The sequence below is a fragment of the Piliocolobus tephrosceles genome, chromosome 21 (genome assembly GCF_002776525.5).
Source record: "Piliocolobus tephrosceles isolate RC106 chromosome 21, ASM277652v3, whole genome shotgun sequence".
NCBI classification, from domain to species: domain Eukaryota; kingdom Metazoa; phylum Chordata; class Mammalia; order Primates; family Cercopithecidae; genus Piliocolobus; species Piliocolobus tephrosceles.
In genome coordinates, this window is record NC_045454.1 from 42,074,806 (window position 1) to 42,087,474 (window position 12,669).

General features: G+C 57.4%; 1 protein-coding gene across 5 annotated transcripts in view; it reads right to left on the reverse strand.

Moving 5' to 3' along the window:
• Positions 1-12,669, reverse strand: part of DNM2 (dynamin 2) — a 111,818-nt gene that overhangs the window by 8,541 nt on the left and 90,608 nt on the right. For all 5 annotated transcript variants that reach the window (XM_023194201.2, XM_023194200.2, XM_023194196.2 and 2 more), the window contains exons 14-16: positions 12,281-12,292; positions 8,502-8,615; positions 570-679 (exon numbers count right to left, since the gene is read on the reverse strand). In XM_023194201.2, coding sequence (XP_023049969.1) covers positions 570-679; positions 8,502-8,615; positions 12,281-12,292 — 236 coding nt within the window. The remainder of the gene's footprint in view (positions 1-569; positions 680-8,501; positions 8,616-12,280; positions 12,293-12,669) is intronic.

Here is a 12,669-nt window from a genome sequence, read left to right on the forward strand (position 1 = left end):
ACCCTGCTGCTGCCTTCCCCACCTCGGCCAATGGCAGCAGCCAGGCAGTGCAGGAGCTCAGGCCCAGGTACTCAGGGTCACCATCGGTGCCTTTCTCTCTCATATCCATGCCCACCAGGGCTCTGCCTGATTCTTCTACCCAGAATCTGCACCCTTCTTCCCTACGGCGTCTGGCCCCATCATCGCCCACTTGGACAAGGCAGTCTTTGCCCTGGACAAGCCTTTGCCCTGGTCCCGGGTCTCCCACCCTCTCATACTATTTCCCTCTCAGCCACCAGAGGGCGCCTGCGAGCACCTGAGCCAGGTCCTGGTTACCCTGTGCTCAGAACTCCGTGGTTCCCAGCTGACTTGGACCCTGCCTTCATCCTTGTCTCTGCCCAGAGAGGTCACCTCTGACCCAGCACCGGAAGCATCCCTGGCATTTGCTGTTTCTCACCTGACTCCCTTTCTAGAAGGTCGGTCCCAAGGGCAGGGGCTGCTGACAGCCAGGTGCTCAGTGAAGGCTGTGGAGTGTGAAAGAGGCCGTTGGTCTTCATCCCGTGCCCTCCCCGGGACCCTGGGGCCCTCACCTCTGCTCCGTGTTGAAGATGGCGAACACGTGCTTGTTGGACATGAAGCCCTTCTCCACGTCACGTATCTTGAGGTTGTCCAGAGGCAGCATGTACTTCTTCTCTTTCTCCTGAGGGTGGACGGAAAAGAGTCACCCTGAGCTGTCCACGTGACAACTCAGGATGCCCCAGGCCAGAGCGTGCAGCGTGCGCCACCACCAGCACCAGGGGCTTCTCAATGCTGGTCGCTGCTGTGGATGAGCCCATCTGCCAGCCCCTCCCCGTCCGTCACTCTGTCCCAGCCATGCTCCCCTCCATGATGCTCCCTGAGTATCCCAGGTGGGTTCCTACCCCAGGGCCTTTGGATGACCCAGGCCACTGCCTGATCCTGACCCCTGCATGGCTCCCTCCTGCCCTAACTCCACCTGCACCTTCCCCACTTCCATCCTCCTTTCCCCTCACACAACACATCATGTATCCTGCGCTTGTTGACCTAGGTGCCTGACTACCTGTGCTTATTGACCTAGATGGCTGACTGCCACTGGCCTGACTCAGTTTCTCCTGTTGAGTTCACTGCTGACATGTGGCTGACTGCATGCGCAACACAACCACCCCTCGCCTTGCGTGGAGTGAGTGGAACTTTTATCTGGACTCCATCTTTGAAACAAGCCTAGCAGTGAGTTACCTCTGTGATGCCATTTTACAGAGGTGAAGACTGAGGCAGAGAGGAACAGGGCTGAGATTTCAACCCTGGCCACTTTAGGACATCTCAGGACTGGATAGCTGATGCCTGGGCCAGGTGCTGCAGAAGTCTTAGTCCCTTTTTTTATTATTATCATTATCATTATTTTAATAGAGATGGGGTCTCACTGTGTTGCCCAGGCTGGTCTTAAACTCCTGGGTTCAAGCGAGCCTCTCAAACTGCTGGGATTATAGGTGTGCACCACCGCACCTGGCCCTATCACTTGCTTTCGAAGGTTGGCCCTGTTCAGGAAGCACCAACCAAGTGCCAGGCATGGCTGCCCAAAATGCTAGGGAGGCAGCTTAGAGGAGGTGGGCCCCTCAGCCAGGGGCAAGGGGCTGGCCAGTTACGGAGCTGGGGATGGCACCCTGGAGTCCCACACTCACCCAGTGACATGTGTGCCCACCCGTCACAGCAGCAGCTCTTGGGGACCCATGCCATGCACTGCTTCGTCTCAGTTCACGGATCCCTCCCAGCTCAGAGAGGGAAGCTGGCTGCCCAAGGCCACATAACAGGCAGTGCAACCCACAGCAGGACTTCAGAGGCCAGGTCCCTGTGACCCAAAGCCCAGTCCTCTCCACAGTGCCCCTGGCCTTTCTTCTCCCTGGGCCATCTCTGGAAACTCCTGTCATGTCCCCTCACTGTGCTGCCCCAGCACAAAGCCTAACCTGCCTGCCGCCTCCAAGTTTAAGAGCAGCCACAGTGACTGTGGAGGAGGCAGCTGGGGCTCCCTGACAAGTGGGGGCTGGGTGGGGAGTGTCAGGACTTTGCAAGGGGAGCCAGGATGAAGCAGTGGGCTTGGCACATGGGCTCAGTCTCAAGGCATTAGGAGCTCAGCATGGTTGAGGTGATGCCAGCCCTGCCCTTTCCTGGCCGTGTGCCCTTAGGCAAGCCACTTCCACCATCCCCACATCTGCACCTCGGTTTCCTCATCTGTCCAAGGAGGACGGAGGAGCTCGGTGCCCGCTGCAGAGCTGGTGCCCATGAGCACCCGGGATTTTCTTTGGTTGCTTTTGTGAGTGGCTCCAGAATTAGCCTGCTAGGCTCTAGGCAAGGAAGAAGCAGGGCAGAGCATAGGAAGAGAGGCCCAGCGGCCGTGGAGGGAGCAGAGCATAGGAAGAGGGCCCGGGCCCAGCGGCCGTGGAGGGAGCAGAGCATAGGAAGAGGGGCCCAGTGGCCGTGGAGGGAGCAGAGCGTAGAAGAGCGGCCCGGTGGCCATGGAGGGAGGGACACTGCTGCAGACCCAACGGAGGGAGGGTGTTGAAGAAAGCCCGTACCCCCCATCCCAGGCAAGGCTGGGTAACACAGGGCCTGAGTCCCTCCTGCCTCTCGGGGAAGAGTTTTGGGGGCTTTAGAAGAGGCCAGGGGAGGGGGGTCTGCAGAAGCCCTGCCCCCCGCCCGGACGTTTGCCCAAGGGCCTTTGCTGCCCTGACCCTATCGTGTCATGCGGCCGGAAGCTTCCGGCCAGCGGGGCCAAGTAACTGAGTCACAGGCCATTCCAGCTAACGCCACATCTGGAACTGTTTACAGTGCGATTCTGCCCAGAAAGCAGTGGCCGCCTTCCTGGGGCTGCCGGCACGCACACTCGCGCACGCACACACACACACACGCACACGCGCGCACACACACACACACACACGGGCGTGTGTGCGCCCCCCCCCCCCCCCCCCACCCCCCAGAGAGTCAGACTTTCTCCTGAGCCCAGAAGCCACGATCCCAAACCCTGCCTCCTGCCTCCGCCTCCCCCACTCTTTAGGATTTCCTGAAAACCCAGAACTTTCTCCAGATGCAAGCCGGCCCCAGCCTTGCCACGTCAGAAGGGATAGAGCGGATCGTCTCGGGAAGAGTAGTGGTTTCCCTGGCTGCTCAGAGGTGCTCAGGCACGGCCTGGCCTGGTGGCTCCGGCGTCTGCCTGGGGGTTCTGCAGGATGGACAGCCGGCCTCGCCAACCCAGTGTTCAGACTACCTGTTCAGGAGGTTCTCAATGTGTACAGTAGTCTGCACATTGGTTAGGCTGGGCTTGGGTAAGCGGCGCGTCGAGACAGGCCCCCCAAACTCGCCGGCAGGTGAGTGTCATTTTCCACCACCCCGTTTCCCACTGCGGTGAAGCCTGACATAGAGGATTCGAGGGCCTGGGTGGGCGAAGAGGTGCTGGGGACAGGCAGAGGGAGCCCTGAGGCCGGCCGAGGGGTTGGGGGCCCTGGCCCTATCAGTCCGCCATCCCCACCCCATGGCTATAAATGTCTTCTCGTTTAATCTTTAAATAAAGAGATACTGATGTCTTGTGTCTCACTGAGGCATCTAAGAGGGTGGCCTGATCCTCAGGGGTGGCTGCCACGTGTGTGACTCCAAGGGTCCCTGCTGGGATCCTAACTTGGATGGTGGTGGGGGACAGGTTCCATGGCTATCCCCTCCTGACTACAGCCTGCTTTGTGTCTGGGGCGCACACAGGGCCCCTTTCACAGGTCGGCTGTTTCTCATTACGGCCGGTGCCCGGCCCTTCTCCCACCACGGCTCCAGACTCCAACGTGGGGCTCCACAGGAGGGTCGGGGGCTCTGGCTTTCAACCCTGAGATGAGGAACACACGAAGGGTCCCTCATGTGAGAGAAGAGATCTGAAAACTAAACTTGCAAGGCTGGCCAGCAGAGAGCCGGCCAGGCTAAGGTTCTGGCCCAGAAGCTCCTCCAGGGCTCGCTGTCCCAGGCCTGGCACTCCCACCCAGGGTACCCTGGAAGGTCCCCACAGCCCTGTGAGAGGCAGGGGCCAGCTCTCAGCCGGCCCGACAGCCCACACACCACAGCGCAGGCTGCTTTCTGACTGCAAGGCGGAAAGAGGGGAGGAAAAGTGAAAGGGCACCCCACCCCACCCCAGCCCGGCCATTTTGAGGAGCCATCTGATCCGGACACGTGAGTTCCTAGAGGAGCGTGAGGCGGGGAGAAGGCTGCAGACCACGCCTGGCCCCACACTCCTCCCACATCCCAACCCCATCAGCTTTGCTGGATCTGAGGTTCTGGAAGGTTCCACAGGGACCCCAGAAATGCTTGCATGGTGGCTCAGCAGACTCCACCACCCTGGGTTAAGAAATAGCACCCCAGAGTCCCGCAGAGGCCTCAGGGCTCCTGAGGCTTCAGGAACGTTCCAGAGATGAGCGTCTGGCCTCGTGTGGAGTGGGATGACCCTTTCACCCCAGCGCCCTCGGTCAAGGGGACATCAGGCCTGGGCTGCGGCGGAGGTGTCTGGATGTCGGGCTGGGGTGTCCCTCAGGTCAGGGAGCATGGGCCTGCAGGCGTGCACTGGAGAAGCGTCCACCCCAGAGGGAACACTCCCCCGTTCCCCGACGTGGGGCAAGTCACTGCTCAGAGCCTTAGACGGGGGTGACCACAGAGCCACCCGAAGGGCAAGCGTGAGGGTTTCCTCAAGGGGAGCAGGGTTCTCCTCAGGTGTGGCCTCAGTGGGCTCTCTTAGCCAGTGAGCCCAGCATAGAGCAGGGGTTCACAGCCATGAGGCCCTCCTCTCTTTGCTCCTTCCTGGGCCAGCCGGGGCCCTCCAACCTGCCTTCTCTCTAAGCCTGGAACTTCCAAGCCAAGTCCTGCCTGTCCTGGGGCTGAGGTGGCTGCCAGCAAGCCCCCAGTCGGGGGCACTCCCTCAAACCCAAGGGGAAGACAGCCAGGCAGGGTGGCTCCAGGGGCCTCAGGCAACCCCAGCCTCTCCACTGAGGTTGCCTGGATTGAGTTGGTGGCTGTGCCATCCCAGGAACCATGGGGACTGGCCAGCTGGCCCTGCACCTGACACAGCCTCCAGCTCCTCCTCTGTGGGCTGGGGGTAGCTGGGTAGGTTCCCTCCTACAGACAGGAGCTGGGAGGACTTGATACTGGTAGCCACCAGGACAAAACCCGGGACACATGCGGTGAGCCAAGCGCAGTGCTGGGCTCAAGTACCAGAACTCCCACACTGGCTCCCGCAGTCCAGAGGGGACAGGCCACAGTCCTAACTTTATAGGTGGGGAGACGAGACACGAAGGGTTGATGCCACCCAACCAATATCCTGGTGAATTCTGGGTGTCAAGCCCCAGCTGTCATGCTCAGAAACAACCAATATCCACTTCCTTCTTAGAAAGTGCTAGAACTGTCAGCTGGACTCACAGTTCCCACACACAGAGGCCCTTCTTTCCCTTCTTCGGGCTGCTAGAAGCTAAATGGTGATGGGCATGGGGCAGCCATTTTAAACTATGAAGGGAGCCCTGTGTTAAGGTGGCAACAGGAGAGGCAGAGCCAGGCCCTGGACAGCCTCGCAGCACAGGATCACCAAGCTCACTGAGACGTGAGCAAGAAAGAGACTTCATCTCTTTAAGTGCCTTCATTTTGGGCCTCTATTATAGACGCAAATCCACTGCCCATGTAACACAGCCATGGCTCACGGGACAGCCTGCAGTCTTCTCCCGGAGCAACCAGGAGGACACTGAGAGACACAGCTCCCTTTGCCAGGGACTCTTGAAAGCCAACCTGGACCTCATCAGAGTAGCAACAAGCTGTCACACAGAAGTAGCTTCCCTTCCAGGCCACTAAGCCATGGTTACGTCAAGAGAATTCAGCAAGAAATGGGTTGATCAGGGCCATAACAAAGAATGAGATCCTGTCATTTGCAGCCACATGAATGGAACTGGAGGCTATTATGTGAAGTGAAATAAGCCAGGCACAAAAAGACAAATCTTGCATGTTGTCATTCTTTTTTTTTTTTTGAGACAGAGTCTGGCTCTGTCGCCCGGGCTGGAGTGTGGTGGCCGGATCTCGGCTCACTGCAAGCTCCGCCTCCCAGGTTTACGCCATTCTCCTGCCTCCGCCTCCCAAGTAGCTGGGACTACAGGCGCCCGCCTCGTCGCCCGGCTAGTTTTTTTTTTGTATTCTTTAGTAGAGACGGGGTTTCACCGTATTAGCCAGGATGGTCTTGATCTCCTGACCTTGTGATCCGCCCGTCTCGGCCTCCCAAAGTGCTGGGATTACAGGCTTGAGCCACCGCGCCCGGCCGCATGTTGTCATTCATGGGAGCTAAAAAAAGGTAGAAGAGGGGATCTTACAGAGGTGGAGAGTAGAAGGATAAATACTAGAGGCTGGGAAAGGTGGGGATAGGTAAGGGGTAAAGAGAGGTGGGTTAATGGGTACAAACACACAGTTAGAGAAAAGGCATTAACTTCTACTGTTCAACAGCGGAGTAGGGTGACTGCAGTTAAGACTATAGTTAATAACTGTCTGGTGGGGTTTTGTTTTTTTTTTGAGATAAGAGTTTCGTTCTTGTTGCCCAGGCTGGAGTGCAATGACACAATCTCGGCTCACGGCAACCTGTGCCTCCCAGGTTCAAGTGATTCTCCCACCTCAGCTTCCCAAGTAGCTGGGATTACTGGTATGTGCCACCACGCCAGGCTAATTTTGTATTTTTAGTAGAGATGGGGTTTCTCCATGTTGGTCAGGCTGGTCTCGAACTCCTGATCTCAGGTGATCCACCCGCCTTGGCCTCCCAAAGTGCTGGGATTAAAGGCGTGAGCCACCGCACCCTGCCTGCTTTTTTTTTTTTGAGACGGAGTCTCTCACTGTCACCCAGGCTGGAGTGCAGTGGCATGATCTCAGCTCACTGCAACCTCCACCTCCCAGGTTCCAGTGATTCTCTTGCCTCAGTCTCCCAAGTAGCTAGGATTATAGGTGCCTGATACCACACCTGGCTAATTTTTGTATTTTTAGTAGAGAAGGAACTTCACCTTGTTGGCCAGGCTGGTCTCGAACACCTGATTCCAGGTGATCCACCCACCTCAGCCTCCCAGAGTGCTGAGATTACAGGCATGAGCCACAGTGCCCAGCCAACAATGTATTATCTATTTCTTCTTCTTCTTCTTCCTTTTTTTTTTTTTTTTGAGACAGGGTCTTGCTCTGTGGCCCAGGCTAGAGTGCAGTGGTGTGATCACAGCTCACTACAGCCTCCATCTCCTGGGCTCCAGTGACTGACCCTCCCACTTCAGTCTCCTGGGTAGCTGGGACTACAAGTATTTGCCACCATGCCCAGCTAATTTTTTTTGAGTTTTAAGAGACAGGGTAATGCTATGTTGCTCAAACTGGTCTTGAACGCCTGAACTCAGGCCATCCTCCCACCTCAGCCTCCCAAAGTGCTAGGATTATAGGCCTGAGGCACCGTGTCCAGCCTTGAATATTTCATAGTAGTTAGAAGAGAGGACCTGAACTGTTCTGAACACAGGGAGTTGAGGAATTCCAAAGTGACAGATGCCACAAACACCCTGCCGTGAGCACTACATACTCTGTGCATCTAATAAAACATCACAGGGACCCCATAAATATGTCAAACATTATGTATCTTTTTTTACACAGGACAATCAGGAGGGATGCTGGGTCAGCGTGGAGAGCAAGGGCTGGTCCGCAGTGTCCTTGCTCGAGGCCCGCCCCCTCACTCGCAATGAACGAGTCCCTCCCATGACTCAGCACTCAACACTGCTCCCTGCAGTCACCATCACCCAGGGGCCTCTCCACTTCCTTCCCATAATGACGAGCATGTGGGGATCGTTCTGCACACTGTGGCCAAGCACTGCACGGTGGGCAGGGACCATGCTAGCCCACTTTGCAGATAGAAAAACCGAGGCCCAGAGAGGCAAAGGGCCTGACTGAGCCTGTAAGTGATGGAGCCCCTGGAGGCTGGCTGTATGCCCCATGGGGGCCAGCTACAATGTGAGTCTTGTGGCACATGGTGGCTGCTCTCCAGCCCTGGGTTATGGCTGTGTTTTGTTTGCTTGCTTGTTTGAGACAGAGTCTCGCTCTGTTGCCCAGGCTAGAGTGCAGCATGCAATCTCGGCTCACTGCAACCTCCGCCTCCCGGGTTCAAGCGATTCTCCTGCCTCAGCCTCCTGAGTAGCTGCGACTATAGGCACGTGCCACCACTCCTGGCTAATTTTTGTATTTTTATTAGAGACAGGATTTCATCATGTTGGTCAGGCTGATCTCGAACTCCTGACCTCGTGATCCGCCTGCCTTGCCCTCCCAAAGTGCTGGGATTATAAGCAGGAGCCACTGTACCCGGTGGGTTATGGTCCTAGTGGTGACTCTGGGGCCGAGTGGCACAGTGACTGAATGAGTTCTGCCCAGAGGGAGTGCCCACCCGCCCTTCCCTGGCTGCCCCACCTCCCCCAGCGGCCCTGCTCCCGCCTGCCACTCACCTCCTCATCCTTGTACCAGGACAGCGACTCTGCAGTCAGCACAAACCAGTACTCCTTGGAGCCCCCCTTCATCAGGCTGATGTTGTTGATGGTCAACCAGCCCCTGCGGATCACCTGGGGGGAAGCGCGCAGCTTAGCGGAGAACCTCGCTCCGCGCCCCAGCCATCCCCCAGCGCAGCAGCCTCGCCCACAGCTCAGTGAGAAGCCAGGGACTGCGACAGACACCTCCAGCCCCGAAGCCCAGGAAACCCAGTTCCACCCTGTGCCAAGCATTTCCAGCTGGAAACCACCATGGGGTGCCACCTGGGCAGGTGGGCGGACAGATTCACTGGGTCAGGGGCTGCTGGGGGACAGAGTCACGGACGCCTGACGGAAAGGGGTCCACGGGAGGAGTCTCTGGGGCTTGTGTGTGGGGTTGTGGCAAATGAAATGTGACATCTGAGGAACTGCACTTGTTTGCGTGAGATAAGGTTCCAAGGGTGGCGTCCACACAGAGGGCCAGGGTCAAAGGTGTGAGCCCAGGGGCCCTCCCCAAGGACACTGAAGGAGTGCGGCTCATGTCCCAAGCTGGCTGCAAGCCTGGTGGTCATCCTTTTTACTGACACATCAGGGTTCTGGGCTGGGAGACCCCATGGATGGGGATCGTGTGGCTGTATGTGTCATCTGAGTGGGGGTCAGAACCCAGGCCTATGCAGGGACTCACCTGACAGCTAACGGCAGGCAGCCTGGGGGCTGTGCTCCCACGCTCCCTGGCCGCTGGAGGCATGTGTGGGCCAGAGCCCCCCACCCCACTCAGGACAGGGGCCCTGGGAGCTGCAGGAAGCACACAGAGGCACGCACAGGGCGGCCTGGGACCCAGGCGCTGACAGACTTGGCCAAGCTACAAAGGGTGGGCTGAGCATGGCCACGGACAGCTGCGAAGGGCTAGCGTGCACCCGCTGGGGCAGGGCATGGCAGGGCATGGCACGACAGGAGCGCCAGAGGTGGGGCCTCCAGGAACCCGTCTGGGGCCCAGATGCTGTCCTAGTCAGGCGCAGTCCTCTGGAGGGGCTTCACCCGGACTACCCCGACCCACCCCAGGCCTGTCATTCTGAACAGGGCCACCGGCCCACAGTTCTAGTGGCTCCTTGGTGGCTGGATGTGAGTGCTAAGCCCCAGGTGGCCATGAAGACATAGGTGGCTAAAGAGAACCCAGGGACCCCTGGACCATGCAGAAGTCACTGCCCAGGCTGGGGACGGCATGAGATGCCACCGGGTGCCCCTTGTTAAGGCCAAGGGTACAGACTTCTCCCTCCGTGGGATGAGCAGACAGGACTCTCCCAGTTGTATGGAGCAGGCAGTGACCCCTGGCATCTGGCCATTCACAGGCTGCCTGGTGGTGGGTGAGGGGGCTGAGGCCAGCAGCCCCTGTGAGGTCACAGCATCCCCTCTGGGAGTGCAGTGATGAGCTCTTCCTGGTCTGCCCGGGAGGTCCTGGTGTTAGCATCAAAGGCCTGGCATTCTGGGAGCGGGGTGGATGCACTGCCTTGTCTCAGCCCAGGGCTGGGCCCAGAACGAGTGCTTAGTAGACCCTGGTTCCATGACTGAATGACAACCAGGAGAGGGAAAACAGGGAGACAGGCTGTTAGTGCTCCCCCAGAGAAATGTGAGGCCTCCATACTCCTAGGCCTGGCCCGGATCCCAAGGAGAGGGATGTGCCCACGCAGCCCTCGGTGGCCTGGCTCTCCTGTCTCCAGCCGGGCTTAGTGTTGCTCAGAGCTGGAGGACAGGGCCCACGCTACGCTTTGGGGTACATGGCCATGGCGACAGGGCCAGGACACTGATCGGGGCCATGCTGGGTATGGCACACCGAGCCTCGGGGCAGGAGGTCTGGCAGAAGCCCTGAGGTGCCCTTCTCCACATGGGTTCAGAGACAAAATCCCACCCCAGGGAGCTGCAAGCTGTGGGTGGCAAACACAGGCACCGTTAGCCATGCACAACTTGTGATCCAGAGAAAAGGGAGGGGCCAGGCCTCAGCAGAATGTGAGGTTTGCATCCAAGGGACACATCCCAGTGGGACTGGGCTTAGAAGGAAGTGGGGGTGGGAGAGACAGAAGAGGCTGCAGGCCGTCGTGGGCTGGGGTGCACAGTGACAGGCAGGCAGGCACATGGGGCAGCATGGGTGGCAGGGCAGGCAGGGGGTGGCAGAGCAGGGATCCCCTGGCAGGCTGCTCCAGCCTCTTTCCTGGGTGAGGGTCCTGCCCCGAGTCTCCCGGGTAGAGATGGAAACCACAGCTGGGAGACCCAGAGGCCACGGCCACACTCATGACAGGGCTGGGCTATGTGGCCTCTGGTAGGAAAAGAGGAACACCTAACCTCCTGGGGGGCAAGGGAGAAGCAGGTTCCTGGCCTTGGCCTGTCAAATTCAAGGGGACTAGGGGAAATACGTGAGGAACCTGAAAACCACAAGCCTAAGGCCAACTACTTCCTCCCGTCACTGCCCCCACCCATGGCCCTATCTGCACCACCCAGGCCCTGGGAGCAGCAACGCCCTGGCATAAGATCGGCTCAGCTACAAGTAAGACCCTGGGATTGCCAGAAGATCCCTGCTAGAGGGCAGTGGCAGGGATGACCAGTGCCTTGGTGGCTGGCAGTGGGAGAATGTCCAGCAAAAGTGAGCCCCTGCTAGGACTGGAGGCCCAGACTGTGCTGTCCAAGTGTGAGAGCCAGGCTGAGGCCAGCTGCCTAGAGGCGAGCTCTTTGAACTGGGCTCAGCTCTCAGATATGAGTAGCAGGCTGCTTCCCACTGGGCTGGGTTGGACTGGGTCTCACGCCCATCTCACGCCCCACACTGAGCCCCAGCTGAGGGCTCTGCACAAAGGAAGGAGGTGTTACCCACAGCAGGGACGGACAGCAAATATGATTCATCTTGGGGGCCATGTCAATCGACTGGTACGAGATACCTGGAGCACTGTGGTGAGAATTCTGAGCGTGGCAGGAAACGGTGCTAGGATCAATTAGTGTTGCCTGTCACAGGCAAAGGATAGGAGAAAGGGATAAATGCAACAGAAGAGTCTCATCAATTTATCTGGAGGACAAGAGGCAGCATCTAGGAAAGGGGCTCCTGATTGACTAGTCATGCCTGCCATGCCTAGAGAAGAGGGTATCATATGGGGAAAAAAACAATACCTTGATAACTTAGCCACATCTGCTATAGAACAGGAATGCTGGCAAGTTTATTTGGAAAGAATGCCAGGATTGATTAGCAATGTCTGCCATGGGCATGTGCTAGAGGAGTGGCACAAGGCAAAGAATGCTATATCAACTAGCCATGTCTGCCATGGGCACAAGAGGGGAAGATTTCTGCCATGTGGAAAAATATGCTGTGATCCATGAGTGACATCTGCATAGGAGAGAGAAGGAGGAGGGGCAGTGCCAAGAATGAATTCTGGTCTGGCTTAAGTGAGATCTTCCACAGTCAGGGATATGAGGGGAGGCAGGGGCAGTGTGTAAGTATTTGCCATCCCTGACCTACAGGAAACCAGGAAAACCTGCCAGGAACGGGCTGCAGGAGTGCGCCTTCAAGGGTGGCGGTTCAGTTAGTGCCTGTGTGAGTCGACTTACACCCAGGGCAACGTGCAGTTCAGCGCCAGCTGCGGCATGGGGTTTCCAGGTTAGCTTGATTTTTAGTATTTTTGTTATTTGGAGGGGATGGGGAACAGGGAATGTTAAGGGGTGGGCGGGGTCTCCATCACCACTAGATTCTCTAATGTTTGCTACCACACTAAGCATGTACTTACCAGGATCTCCCCCTTTGAATATGCAAAGTTAGGGTTGTGGGTGAATCAGGGAAGAGCAGGCAGAGGAAAAGAGATGGAAGGGACGTGAAGGGGACAAAGAAAAAGCAGGAAAAGCACAAAAACAGGAGAAGAGAAGATCAGGGGAAAAAACAGCAAAAGAAAAAAAATTACATGCTATTAATCATATTCATGGTGTTAATATTTAATTCATTATCATCTCAAGAAACAAAAAAGCAACAACATATGTATTACCTACGGCAAGCGCAAAAATAAATCATGCAATGGTTACGTTCCTCCTTCCAGTAGGCTCTAAGATCGTGCAAGGTACATGGCAGAGTCCCCGCCCCCACCCCTGCCCAATGGGGAGAAGGGAGAGACATAGGCAGAAA